Source organism: Mustela lutreola, chromosome 12 (genome assembly GCF_030435805.1).
Source record: "Mustela lutreola isolate mMusLut2 chromosome 12, mMusLut2.pri, whole genome shotgun sequence".
Classification (NCBI taxonomy): domain Eukaryota; kingdom Metazoa; phylum Chordata; class Mammalia; order Carnivora; family Mustelidae; genus Mustela; species Mustela lutreola.
In genome coordinates this window covers 61,934,410-61,947,534 of record NC_081301.1, presented here as the reverse complement: position 1 = coordinate 61,947,534, position 13,125 = coordinate 61,934,410, and the positions used below count along the sequence as shown (strand labels likewise).

Here is a 13,125-nt window from a genome sequence, read left to right as displayed (position 1 = left end):
CTTCAGCTCTGCCTGACTAATCCTTTGACATATGAACTTATGCCTAAATCCATGAAAAGTCAAGTGCATACATTAAAATAATGGGTGACTGGGTGGCTCAGTTGGTTAAGCGACTGTCTTCAGCTCAGGTCATGATCCTCAAGTCCCAGGATGAGTCTCCCATAGAACTCCCTGCTCTGCAGGGAGTCTGCCTCTCCCTCTGGCCCTCCCCCACTTTCATGCTCTCTCTCGCTCTCGCTTTCACTCTCATGCTCTCAATCTCTCACTCTCAAATAGTAAATAAAATCTTTAAATAATACCTATGAAATTTAGTCTTTAGATTATTAGAAATTTAAACGTATAACAAAATTCTAATTCTATAAGTAAACTAAGCTTTTTAAACCAAGCACAAATATTATTTGCATGTTTCTTTACAAAAATCATTTTATCTTGAAGAGTATTGCTGCCTTACACTAAGCATAAATAATGAAACTAGACCTGAGATAAATAAACAATGTGAAACTGCAGTCCTATAAAGAAAATTGGGCTAGATGGACGGTTTACATCTCCTCCCGTTTTTGCCACTTCCATAGCTGTATGATATTGGCAATTCCTCTTTCCCTTCACAGTATCCTGATTTGCACAGAGGTGATGACACTTCTCAACCCAAAGGATATGAGAACAGTGGCGTGGGATGGTTGCCTGGGAAGTGGGGAGTCCTGCATACGCCTTTGGGCACTGCCTTCCCATGGGAAGTTTGCCGGTGCCTAGATAAAAACCTATAAAGGTGAGCCATGGACTCCAACCTAGGGTACAGAAGTGACTGCTCCAGGAACTAAATATTCCACCATCTTCTGCCCAACAAGGTACCCACCGCTGTTTTATTTTAATAAACATATTCCCAGTCCTGGGCAATCCTAACCTAGAGCTGTATTTTCAGAGACCACAGAAAACAAATAGGTCAGAGCAAGCGGAGTCTAAGGGAGTCCTCCCGGCAACTTACAAACAGGGTCTTCCATTTTCAAGGGTCTTTTCAAGCGGATGCTGGCGGGGACCGTCTTCTCAATCAGTTCATCAATGCTCTAAAATTAAAACATTAAGTCCATGAACACTAAAAGGAGAGGAAAGTGCTTCGGGAGTTTTTTTTAACTCTGTGTTTTTTTTTTTTTTTTTTTTTCACCTCTGTGTTTTGCATCTACAAAGGCTTGTGGGAACCTCATTTAAATCGCCTAATTACGGTTTCTTTTTTTAAGAGAAAAGAACAACTGAGCAAACCAGAAATCACTTGGAGGAAAGCAAATGAATTTGGTTAGTGATTCGACCACTCCAGGTTTGATTTCAGCCAGCAACCAGAGATAATAGGATAAACCAGGCGGTCCTCCTTTTGCAAAGTTAGGGTTCATCAGGAGGGCGAGTTGGGTTGAAAAACGCAAGGTTCTGAGGCGCGATAAGCGGGTGGAGAAAGTAAATGGATGAGAGAAGGCTGGGGCACAGGAACCGAACTCGCGGGCTCGCTTCCATGCCAGGGCCCCAGAGTCGGGAGCCCGTCCCAAGCGGAGCAAAGCAGAGCTCCGGGCGGGGCCGAGAGGCTCCGCCGTCAGAAACCCGGCAGGATGGGAGGAGGCCCTAGAAGGCCGGGTGGGGTCCTTACCGCCAGCCCCAGGGCCTGTAGCATCTCCCTCTGGTCTTTGTCCCCAGGGCCGATGTGCCTCCGAGCGAAGTCGTCGTGTCTGGGCAGGAGGCGCTCGAGGAGGCGCGAGTCCCCAGCCCTGCTGCTATCCCCGCCGCAGCTGCTGCTGTCACGGCCCCGCGGCACCCAGCGCAGTCCCTTGCCTCCAGCCAGGCGGCGGCCGCCCCCGACTCCACAGCCTAAACGCAGCCCCCAGGCCCTGGCGCATGTCTGCATGGTCGCGGCCACAGTCCCCTGTCCCGGCCCGCGAGGGTCAGCCGCGCTTTCGGCCTCTTCTGGTCGCAGCCAGGTGGCTGCTGCCTTCTGCCTGGAGCCTCTTCTCGTGGGCCACCGGCTGAACAGACGGATGCGCGCTCGTGGGCAGTGAATGGACGCAGCGCTCAGCCTGAACACGCGCGCAAAGTTGTTGCTCCACGCGAGGCACCTGCTCCGCACACTTTAAGCGTTGCCCTGCAGGCGGGCGGTGGGATGGGGCCAGGAAAGGCTCTGCCAATGGGAGTGGACAGAGGGGCAGGGGCGGGGCACAAGCGGCCCCGCCCCCCTCCCCTACACCCCTCCCTGGCCCTCAGCAGTCTTGCTCCTGGCCCAGGGCCTGCCATCCTCAGGCATTCTTACTCCCTTTCTGGCTCACGCGAAGACCAGGGCGATCCATGCGCTTGGGGTTAAGGTCTGGGACCGCACTGGTGCGGGATCCGGCTGCACAGCTGCGGGCGAAGCGCTTGGGGAACTCAGCTGAGATGAAAGATGATTCTGACAGAGAAGCCAGGCTCAAATAATTAGTGTCCATTAATTAATTTTAGGATCTCGTTCCTGGTTATATTTCATGGAAACCCATATGGGCAGATGAAAGTTTTTTTTTTATAGTTATGATTGTCGGCAAGTTACTCAACCTCTGAGCTCCAGGTTTTTTTCAACTCACACAGCTGGATGGATTTAAAGAGATTATGCATTGAAAGAACTGTCCCAACAGTAGGCTGAATCATTTTCCTTTTTCTCTATCTCTCCCCATACATAATGTGGGGAGGGAGGGAATGCAAAAGATATCGAGGTATATATTTTGACTATCGTCTTAGTTAGAAAATTGTGTACCTCTAAGTTCTCCAGCTATCTCTTGACATTTTTATCAAGAATGAACTCTGAAGGGGCACCTGGGTGGCTCAGTGGGTTAAAGCCTCTGCCTTCAGTTCAGGTCCTGATCCCAGCGTCCTGGGATCCAGCCTTGCATCAGGCTCTCTGCTCAGCTGGGAGCCTGCTTCCCCTCCGCCCCTCCTGCCTCTCTGCCTACTTACGATCTCTCTCTGTCAAATAGGTAGAGTCTTTTAAAAAAATAAAAGAAGAAGAAGAAAAGAAAAAAGAAAAAAAAATGAACTTTGAAGGGACACCTGGGTGATGCAGTTAGTTAAGAGGCTCCTCTTGCTTTCAGGCTAGGTCTGATCTCAGGATGAGATGGAGCCCCACCTCAGCTGGTGCTGAGCGCTGAGTCTGCTAAAGTTTCTCTCTCCCTCCCACTGCATCCCCCACCCCCAGCCTCATACTCTCTCTCTCCCAAATAGTTAAATAAATCTTTTTTAAAAAGTGAGCTTTCTGGCACCTGGCTGGCTCAGTCTGTACAGCATGTGACTCTTGATCTTAGGGTTGTGAGTTCTAGCCTGTGCTGGGTGTGGTGATTACTGAAAAATAAAATCTTAAAAAAAGAAACAAACAAACAAAGAACGAACTTTCAAAATTACAATTGTCCTAATATAAGGAAAATAAGACTGGCCCAAAGTCATCAGAACATCACTTAGACTACAGATAAGTAGAACCTGTTCTTTTCTCCTCTAAGCTTCCTTCTTCAATCATCCTCTGTACATTCTGGGCTCCGTAGTTGACAGACACATAGACTAGGCAAAGAGGAAAAAAGTATAAAACAAAACAGTAAGCAAAATGTGTGCATCTGGCAAGCAGGGGCAGTGGTGAGCTAGAAGGGCTAGGTTGAATGTCTTTGAGGTTTTTATTCATTTGGAATGGGAATTACAGCCTTCATAAAAGTTGGGAGATACCCTCAGTGTGGGATCCCATCCCTATTCCTGTCTAGTACACTCTGTGTATCACAGGGACTAGAAGGCAGAGAACTATAATTACCAGATTCCTTTGGTTCCAGGGTTCGGTACATTATTAATCTTCTATCAGCAAGATAGACTTGTGTGAGAACTAGAAAATGGGATAAAGCAGAAATCATTTTCTTATTTCTCTGACAGCAGACATGGAGTGCTTCCTTACCAGCCACCCACACTGGTACAGCAGGGTAGCTGTGTCCCTCAGTGGAAATGTCCTTTGGTTTTCCAACATAGGAGGCAGCAGAAATTTCTCATTGAACTTCAGGGGTTTACCTGAAGATAGTGGTGTTCTATCTACTCAGTTTTTTGCTCTTGCAATTCTTCCACACCTATTCCTGGTGTTTTAATCCTCCTCTGTTTGAAATACTCCATGTTTTCTAAATGAATCTTAAGAGAGCCTGTAACAGAGAAAAAAAGTAGCTTTAAGAAATTAAGCATCAGGGGCACCTGGGTGGCTCAGTTGGTTGGACGACTGCCTTCGGCTCGGGTCATGATCCTGGGGTCCCGGGATGGAGTCCCGCATCGGGCTCCCAGCTCCATGGGAAGTCTGCTTCTCCCTCTGACCTTCTTCTCGCTCATGTTCTCTCTCACTGTCTCTCTCTCAAATAAATAATAAATAAAATCTTTTTTTTTTAATTTATTTGATAGAGAGAGATCACAAGTAGGCAGAGAGGCAGGCGGGGTGGGGGGGTGGGGAGAAGCAGGCTCCCCGCTGAGCAGAGAGCCCGATGTGAGGCTCGATCCCAGGACCCTGAGACCATGACCTGAGCCGAAGGCAGAGGCCTAAACCACTGAGCCACCCAGGCGCCCCAATAAATAAAATCTTAAAAAAAAAAAAAAAGAAAGAAATTAAGCATCAAAGACAAGAATCTGCGATTAACTGTCTGACCTGGTTCTGTTTGAAGTACATGATAACACTGTCACTAGTGGAAAATGAGATAATGATAGTCTTGTCATGAAATGGAAACAGTTACTTAATTCCCCATTTCCAGGAATTAAGTAACTATTGAAGGGACGTCTTTGTTAGATGAACTAGTTGCTGATAGACCTTTGTGGTGTGAATGATATCTACAAGGACTATAGGGAGGGCCTCTGGCTTCCAGGTGCGCTAGAGAATTTACAGGATAAAATGATAATTCGAAGAACTAGAGAGCTCAACCACTCTAAAAACAATCTCTTAACTTCCTTAGATGCAGAGAGAAGGTATTTACAAATCACACCCAATCCAGAAGCCAAGAGGGACATTCTGACAACTAGAGGAAATGTAGGAAAAGTTATGTGGAAGGATCCCGTGGGATGGCCCTTGGGGGGTGCTTCACTGTTAGATAGCTCTCAGTTTCATTTCCTGTCATGATGTCAATCCTATTTCTTGCCCTACACCACTCTGCTTTGTTATATCAAAATTGTACGTCATTAAACTCTTTTGAGAAACAAACAAAAAAAATCACACCCAATGTTTGATCCAGGATCCATGGATTGCCCAATTATCATACAAGTTGAATTCACAGCTTTATCAGGTCTCACATGTTAAAGTTTGGGATTAATTAAAAACTAAGTCTTAACTTGGAACAGGGACATTTGAGCAGTTTGGGTTGAATTTGATTATCGTGAATCTTCAACTTTCACTGAGTCCCTCTGACAGCTGAAGCTGCTCCTCATCCCCTCTTTGAAATGCTGACCATCCCTTGCTTGGTGATCCTATGATGGCTTCACTAAAGCATTAATCTTGCAAAGGTATGTTAATACTTCTTTACCTCTAGATCCACAAGACTCAGATCTCAGCATGCCCTGGGAAGATGAGTAAGATGCCTGACACTAGAGGAGAAGCCTACACAGGGAAACAATGGCAAGATATTGTTAATGTATGTCAGTACTGGAGGATTGGGTCAGTACTGAGTGGGAGTGTGTTCTAGACCAAGGGAAATAATATTGAAATTACTGATATGTTAGTAGCATCAGAGATTCTGGATTCAGTGTATCAGTCAGAAGTGGCTTTAAGAGTTTGCTGAGCTGGTTGACTGAAACCAGACTCAACAATGGCCTTCATTAGATTAGATTAATATACTAAAACTTTCTTGGCATAACAGAGAAGAAAGGAAGGCTTGATGAGATAGGAATGTTGGGATGGTTTCATCATGTGCAATATACTCTTCAACACTTTCATTATATCCCTCAGGAAGTCCCCGAGGACAATCACTTCATCTTAACCTTGAGAAATCCATTGCTAAGAGGAGCAGTAGTATTCTTAAAAAGCCTGTATTTTCTGTGTCTGTATATATGAGATGATGGTAGAAGATACCGCTGTTGAAATGCGCTCCTTGTTTTCAGTGGTAATGATAGAGTCCCAGAGTGGTAGGGCCAGTGGCAGCACTAGAAAACAGAAAAAAGCAGGCAAGTTTGCTGTAAAGGGCAGCAGAGTCAGAGTAGTAACTAGTCAGGCTTGATCCACAGGGATCTCAAGTAGTTTTCTTTAGCCAATTCATAGACCCAGAGCCTCCCAAATGAAGGAAATCTTTAAAAAGAACACCTGAGAAAAGATCTTATAACTCTGCTATACATAATACACTATAAATCCTCTTCCTAAACTCTCCTAAAGATACCTGTGGCCATTTACCAAGTGTGATGGTTAGGCCACAATGCCCAGATATGTAGAGTCAAACCTTATTCTGGTGTTCCTGTGAAAATGTTTTTGGTTGAAATTAACGTTTGAATCAGTGGATTCTGAGGAAAGCAGATTGACCTCCAAAAGTGGGTGAGCCTTATCCAATTAGCTGAAGGTCTGAATAGAACAAAAAAATGATGTCCCCTAAGCAAGGGGAGATTCTGCAACAGGGAGCATTTGGACTTGAACTGTAATATTGGCTCTTCTCTAATAATCTTTAGACATGAACTTTAGCATTAACTCTTCTCTATGTCTCCAGCCTGCTAGCATGCTAATGCAGATTTTGGACTTGGCAGCCCCAATTTATTTATTTATTTATTTATTTATCTTTCTTTTTTAAGATTTTATTTATTTATTTGTCAGAGAGAGAGAGAGCACACAAGCAGGGGGAATGGCAGTCGGAGAGAGAAGTAGGGTCCCTGATGAGCAGGGAGCCGGACATGGAACTTAATCCCAGGATCTCAGGACCACGACCTGAGCCAAAGGCAGCCACTTATCTGACTGAACTACCCAGGTGTCCCAACAAGAGCCATTTTCTTAAAACTTCTTTTGATATATCTATATACATATACTATTGATTTTGTTTTTCTGGAGAACACTGACTAATACTCCAAAGAAAGGAAAATACCCAAACTTTGGGCAGTTACTGGAACCTGGTTCCAAGATAATGCTAAATTCTGCAGATCCAAAACAAACTACTCTGGTCCATTAATTGTAGTGGGATGTTATGAAAGTTTGATTATAAATGGAGATTTAGAACTTCTGCCTTCAGTTCCAATATGTAAAGAGCATGAACGTCATCACTTCTGTCTTTACAACAAGAAAATGCTGGATAAACTAAAAATCAATGACTTTTGGACACCTCTGAAACTGACATTGCAAGACAAAATGCCATCTTGAAATCTGGTAGACAGGCTCATCCAAAGAGGCATAGCCAAGATTTGCTTTCCTAGAGCAGTAGCTGCTAGAGTAAGAAACTGGTAGGAGTATGTAATGATAATTATGATGGATCATTGGGTGCTGACTGTGGACTAACTTGAGAGGAAGAAACTCCTGGGGGCTACAGTTTTAGTGGGGCCCACACTTTCATGGACTTTACCTCTAGAAGCTCCACCACAGTTAGGGTAAAAATCCAAGAAATATCTACCCCTAGCACTGATAGGAAAAGGAAAAGAATAATCATTGTGAAATATGCCCAGAGCCATCTTCACAACAAAGAATTATTCTCCAAAGAAAAGGACTTCCAGAGTTTATCTAAGCTAGGGAAGGGAATTCCTCCCACTCCAGCCCCCTCCAGCCTTCTTATCTCACATAGTGAAGGAAAAAAATTCAACTAGGTTTAGTGCTTCGAGGGAATAGATTGGGAACCCTGCAGTCAAGGAAAGGAGTATGAGGTGGGGTGGGAGTGAGAGAGCTAAATCATGGAAGATACAGTTGGGGGTTTACAGCCCAAGACATAGGCCTATATTTAACTGGAACATTAGGAACCACTTCTCTACCACAACACACCACCACATAAATAGGACTCCAATGAAACAACTAAAATTGCTGTCAGACACAGGCTGTCTCTAAAGAAGAGTACTAGGGAATCCTACAAGCAACGGGGGAAAGATAAACAAGGACACTAGAGGAATTGGAAGCCTCTGTCCTGTTAGCTACAGCAAACGTTAAACACAATACAACCCTAGTCAAACTAGCATCAGTCCTCACACTAAAGCCCTATTTACCTCAGTTCTTATCACACAATATACATCATGTTCAGCTTTCAACAAAAAATTACAAGACATGAAAAACGTCAAGAAAAAGGCAGTTTGAAGAGACATAAATCATCAGAATCAAACTCACATATGATACAAATGTAGAAATCATCAGACAAGGAATTTAAAATAATTATGATTAACGTGTTTAAAACTCTAGTAGAAAAACTAGATGATTTGTAGGAACAGATGGCCAATGTAAGCAGAGAGATGGAAACTCCAAGAAATTATCAAAAGGAAATGATAGAAATCAAAACACTATAACAGACATGAAGAATGCCTTCTAAGTGATGATGAGTAGACTTGACCCAGCTGAGGAAAGAATTAGTGAATGCAAACTTAAGTTAATAGAACTCTCCCAAACTGAAATTCAAAAGAAGAAAACAGAATGAAAAAGCAAAAACAAAAACAAAAACAAAAAACAGATCAGAACATCCAAGAACTATGGGAGAATTTCAAAAGGTGCATAACTAGAATACTAGGAGGAGGAAAAGGAGAAAGTAAAGGAAATTTTTGAAGTAATAATAAGAAAACTTTCAAAAATTAAAATAAATACAAAAGTCACAGGAAGATCAGAGAACACACTAAGCAAGAGAAATACAACAACACTTAGGCATATCATATTCAGACTGAAGAAAACCAAGGGAAAAAATGAAAACAATCTTAAAGATTTTTATTGTTGGGGAACTTGTGTGGCTCAGTTGGTTAAGCGACCAACTCTTGGATTTGGCTCAGATCATGATCTCAGGGTCACGAGATTGAGTCTCACATTGGGCTCTGCAATCCAGGATGGAGTCTGCTTGGGATTCTCTGCCTCTCCCTCTGCCCCTCCGCCCACTTGCATGTGTGCTCTCTCTTTTGAAAGTAAATCAATCAATCAATCAATCTTTGGAAAAAAAATATTTTATTTTAAAATAATCACTTCCCAATGTGGGGCTCAGAATTACAACCGCAAGATCAAGAGTCACATGCTCTACCCACTGAGTGAGCCAGGTGCCCCAAAAGACAAAATCTTTTTAAAAGCCAGAGAGAGAGGAAGGCAAGGTTGGGGGAGTAGGGGACCCATTGCAAGATAGGACATGCAGAGTCGTGAATCTGTAGGGAGGTATCAGAAGATAAACAGAAGGGGGAAGGAGCATCCATATATTGGCTCCTGGACAGTGATATAACACTGGAGTACAAAATCAGAACCCTTAGAAATCTGCTTTAGTGAGAGACATCCCTTTCTGAAAGGGACTCTGGAATTGAAAAGATAGAATTCTAGATAGGGCATTGTGGTCTTGGGATCCGATGAGTCACAGGGTGAACAGGGATGCCTGAACCGGTACAGTGCCCTAGCAGTGGAACTGGCAAGCAGGTTATGGTCAGTGAGCCCAGGAGGGTGCTATAAACCAGGAGTCTGGCATGCAGTAATCCCTCTTTTCCTGAGGAGCCTGAGAAAGACTGTAGCCTGCACCCACCACCAGGTAAAAGCTCGTAGGGTGGTAGTGGCTGAGAAAGGACATTAAGTCAGCACCCAGACATGAACTAGGACTGCAAGCCTGCAGCCACTCCTGGTTTTAGATTCACAAAGGGCAGTGGCACTCCCAGGCCCCTGGGACTACCTCTGAGGGAGTTGCAGCAGCATTCACTGCAGGAGGCTGCGGTTTTGGCTCATACAGAAGTGCAAACTGTTTGTCTTGAAGGGTTTATTAAAGAGGGCAGACAGTGATCTTTCTGTTCTGGCCCAGAGGTTTGGCTACAGCCATGTTTGTTCTGATCCTCTGGAGAGGCACAGAAAGCCTCCAGGGAACAAAAGCCACATAGAGGACCAAGTTTGTGCTGAGCCCATTCCACTGACAGGGGATGGGACATCTCCACCCAGGCAGGGATACCTGAGCAACAATGCAACAGGCCCCTCCTCAAGAAGACAGTCTGTGAGGTGGATGACAAGCCTATGGGTCCCACAGGACTATAAAATTCCAACAACAGGGGAAAAGAGTATATTGAGATCCAGGTGTTGCTTCACAACTCATTATTTTTCAGAAGAATTCTCCTTTTCTTTTTTTTCTCTTTTCTTATGCTTTCCCCCTTTTTTTTTCTTTTACCTTTTTCTCATTTCAACTAGTTGCTTATTATACTAACTAGTATTTCATGGTCACTTTTTAACCTGTACTTTTTCACATTTTATTTATTTATAGATACACTCTATTCAACTATATATATATGTGTATATATATACATATATATTATATAATATATAATAATATATACTATTATACATTATAGTATATAATATTACATATTATACATTATACATATTTATTATATATATTTATAATATATATGTTTTACTTTCCTTTTAATTTTGGGATTTAGTGTCTTCAAACACACAGAACAAAATTCACCCAGGAACAAGTGCAACACTCTGCTTTGTCCACACTGCAAGATTATACTCCCTCTTCCCCCACCCTCTTTAAAAAAAAAATTATTCTTGTGTTTCATTTTGGCTTTGTTTTTTTCTTTTTTTTTTTATAATATTTTATTTATTTATTGGACAGAGAGAGAGAGATCACAAGTAGGCAGAGAGGCAGGCAGAGAGAGAGAGGAGGAAGCAGGCTCCCCGCTGAGCAGAGAGCCCGATGTGGGACTCGATCCCAGGACCCTGAGATCATGACCTGAGCGGAAGGCAGCGGCTTAACCCACTGAGCCACCCAGGCGCCCCTGGCTTTGTTTTCTGTGATGGCTTCCAATCATGCCAGATTTTGCTAGAGTGCATCTTGCTTGGGTCATGGTTGATATTTTGGACTCTGTTCATTCACCCAACCATCATTCTCTGGACAGAATGACAAGAAGGAGGAACTCACACAAAAAAGAAACAAGGCAGTATTCTCTGCCACAAAGCTACCTATAGAAGGTATATTTGAGCAAATCATAGCTGAGACCTTCCCTAATCTGGGGAAGGTATATTTGAGCAAATCATAGCTGAGACCTTCCCTAATCTGGGGAAGGAAACAAGCATTCACATCCAAGATGCCGAGAGGACCCTTCCCAAAATCAATAAAAACAGATCAACACCCTGACATATAATAATGAAGCTTGCAAATCTTAGAGCCAAAGAAACTATCCTGAGATCAGCTAGGGAGAGGAGATTCCTTACATATGGAGGGAGGAACATCAGAATAATATCAGATCTATCCATGGAGACTCAAGCAAGCCAGGAAGGGCTGGCAAGATGTATTCAGGTTATTAAATGAGAATAACATGCAGTCAAGAACACTTTATCCAGGAAGGCTCTCATTCAGAGTGGACAGAGAGATCAAGAGCTTCAAGGATTGACAGAAACTGAAAGAACATGTGATCACCAAGCCAGCTCTGAAAGAAATATTAAGGGGGATTCTGTAAGTGAAGAGAGACCCCAAGAGTACTATATACCAGAAAGAGACAGAGGCAATCTACAGAAACAGGAACTTTATAGGCAATACAAGGGCACTAAATTCATATCTTTCAATAATTACTCCAAATGTAAATGTGCTGAATGTTTCAATCAAAAGATGCAGAATTTCAGATTGGATAAAAAAGCAGGTCCCATCCATATGCTGTCTACAAGAGACTCAATTTGAAACTTAAGACATCTCCAGATTGAAAGTAAGGGGATGGAGAGTTATTTATCACCCCGATGGACCTCAAAAGAAATCTGGGGTAGCAATTCTCATATCAGAAAAATTATATTTTAAAGCAAAGACTGAAGTCAGAGATGTAGAGGGACACTATATCACACTTAAAGGGTCTCTCTGTTAAGAAAATCTAACAAATGTAATTATCTATGCCCCCAACATGGGAGTAGCCAATTATATAAACCAAGGAACAACCAAAATAAAGAAACATATTGATAATAAGACATTAATAGTAAGAGACTTCAGCACTCCATTCCTATCAATGGCACATCATCTAAGCAGAAGATCAACAAACAAACAAGAGCTTTGAATGACACATTGGACCAGATGGACTTCATAAGATTTTTACAGAACATTCTACCCTAAAACAACAGAACACTCATTCTTCTTGAGTGTTACACAAAACTTTCTCCAGAACAGATCATATACTGGGTCACAGATCTGGTCTCAACCAAAACCAAAAGATTGAGATTATTTCCTTTGTATTTTCAGACCACAATGCTGTGAAACTGGAACTTAACCAAAATAAGAAATCTGGAAGGAATTCAAACACTTGGAAGTTAAAGAGCATCTTGCTAAAGAATGATTGGGTCAACCAGGAAATTAAAGAACTTAAACAATTCATGCAAGCCAATGAAAATGAAAACATATCAATTCAAAACCTATGGAATACTGCAAAGGTGGTCCTAAGAGGGAAATACATAGCCATCTAAGCCTTTCTCAAAAAATTAGAAAAATCCCAAATGCACAAGGTAAACTTACATCTAAAGAACCTGAAGAAAGAACATCAAATAAAGCCTAAAACCAACAGCAGAAGAGAATTAATAAAGATTAGAGCAGAAATCAATGAAATAGAAACTGGAAGAACAGTCCTTTCTCTTTGAAAGGACCCATATTAATAAAATCATGAATGAAAGGGGAGAAATCATGACTAATAACAAGGAAATAGAGACAATTATTAGAACTTATTACCAGCAGCTATAAGCCAACAAATCAGGCAATCTGGAAGAAATGGATGCATTCCTGCAAACTTACAAACTACCAAAACTGAAACAGGAAGAAATAGGCAATCTGCACAGACCAATAACCAGCAAGGAAATTGAATCAGTAATCAAAAATCTCCCAAAAAACAAGAGCCCAGGGCCAGATGGCTTCCTAGGCGAATTCTAGCAAACATTTAAAGAAGAAATAAAACCTATTCTACTGAAGCTGTTTCAAAAAAGAGAAATGGAAGGAAAACTTCCGAACTCATTCTGTGAGGCTAGCATTACCTTGATCTCAA

At 42.5% G+C, this 13,125-nt stretch overlaps 1 protein-coding gene and 1 long non-coding RNA gene across 5 annotated transcripts in view; both read right to left on the bottom strand.

Moving 5' to 3' along the window:
- Nucleotides 1–2,204, bottom strand: part of GLDC (glycine decarboxylase) — a 93,808-nt gene extending 91,604 nt beyond the window's left edge. Inside the window, exons 1-2 of the mRNA XM_059141445.1 lie at nucleotides 1,631–2,204; nucleotides 983–1,061 (exon numbers count right to left, since the gene is read on the bottom strand). Coding sequence (XP_058997428.1) covers nucleotides 983–1,061; nucleotides 1,631–1,885 — 334 coding nt within the window. The 5' untranslated portion in view covers nucleotides 1,886–2,204. The remainder of the gene's footprint in view (nucleotides 1–982; nucleotides 1,062–1,630) is intronic.
- A 1,007-nt stretch (nucleotides 2,205–3,211) lies between these two features.
- The window catches only part of LOC131812234 (uncharacterized), a 64,646-nt gene continuing 54,732 nt past the window's right edge, over nucleotides 3,212–13,125 (bottom strand). Inside the window, exons 4-6 of one of the 4 annotated variants that reach the window (XR_009346286.1) lie at nucleotides 4,042–4,166; nucleotides 3,794–3,862; nucleotides 3,216–3,552 (exon numbers count right to left, since the gene is read on the bottom strand). This is a non-coding gene — a long non-coding RNA (uncharacterized LOC131812234). Of the gene's footprint in view, nucleotides 3,553–3,793; nucleotides 4,167–5,209; nucleotides 6,139–13,125 lie in introns of those variants that run through there. The other 3 variants (XR_009346285.1, XR_009346284.1, XR_009346287.1) reach the window with 3 other exon arrangements.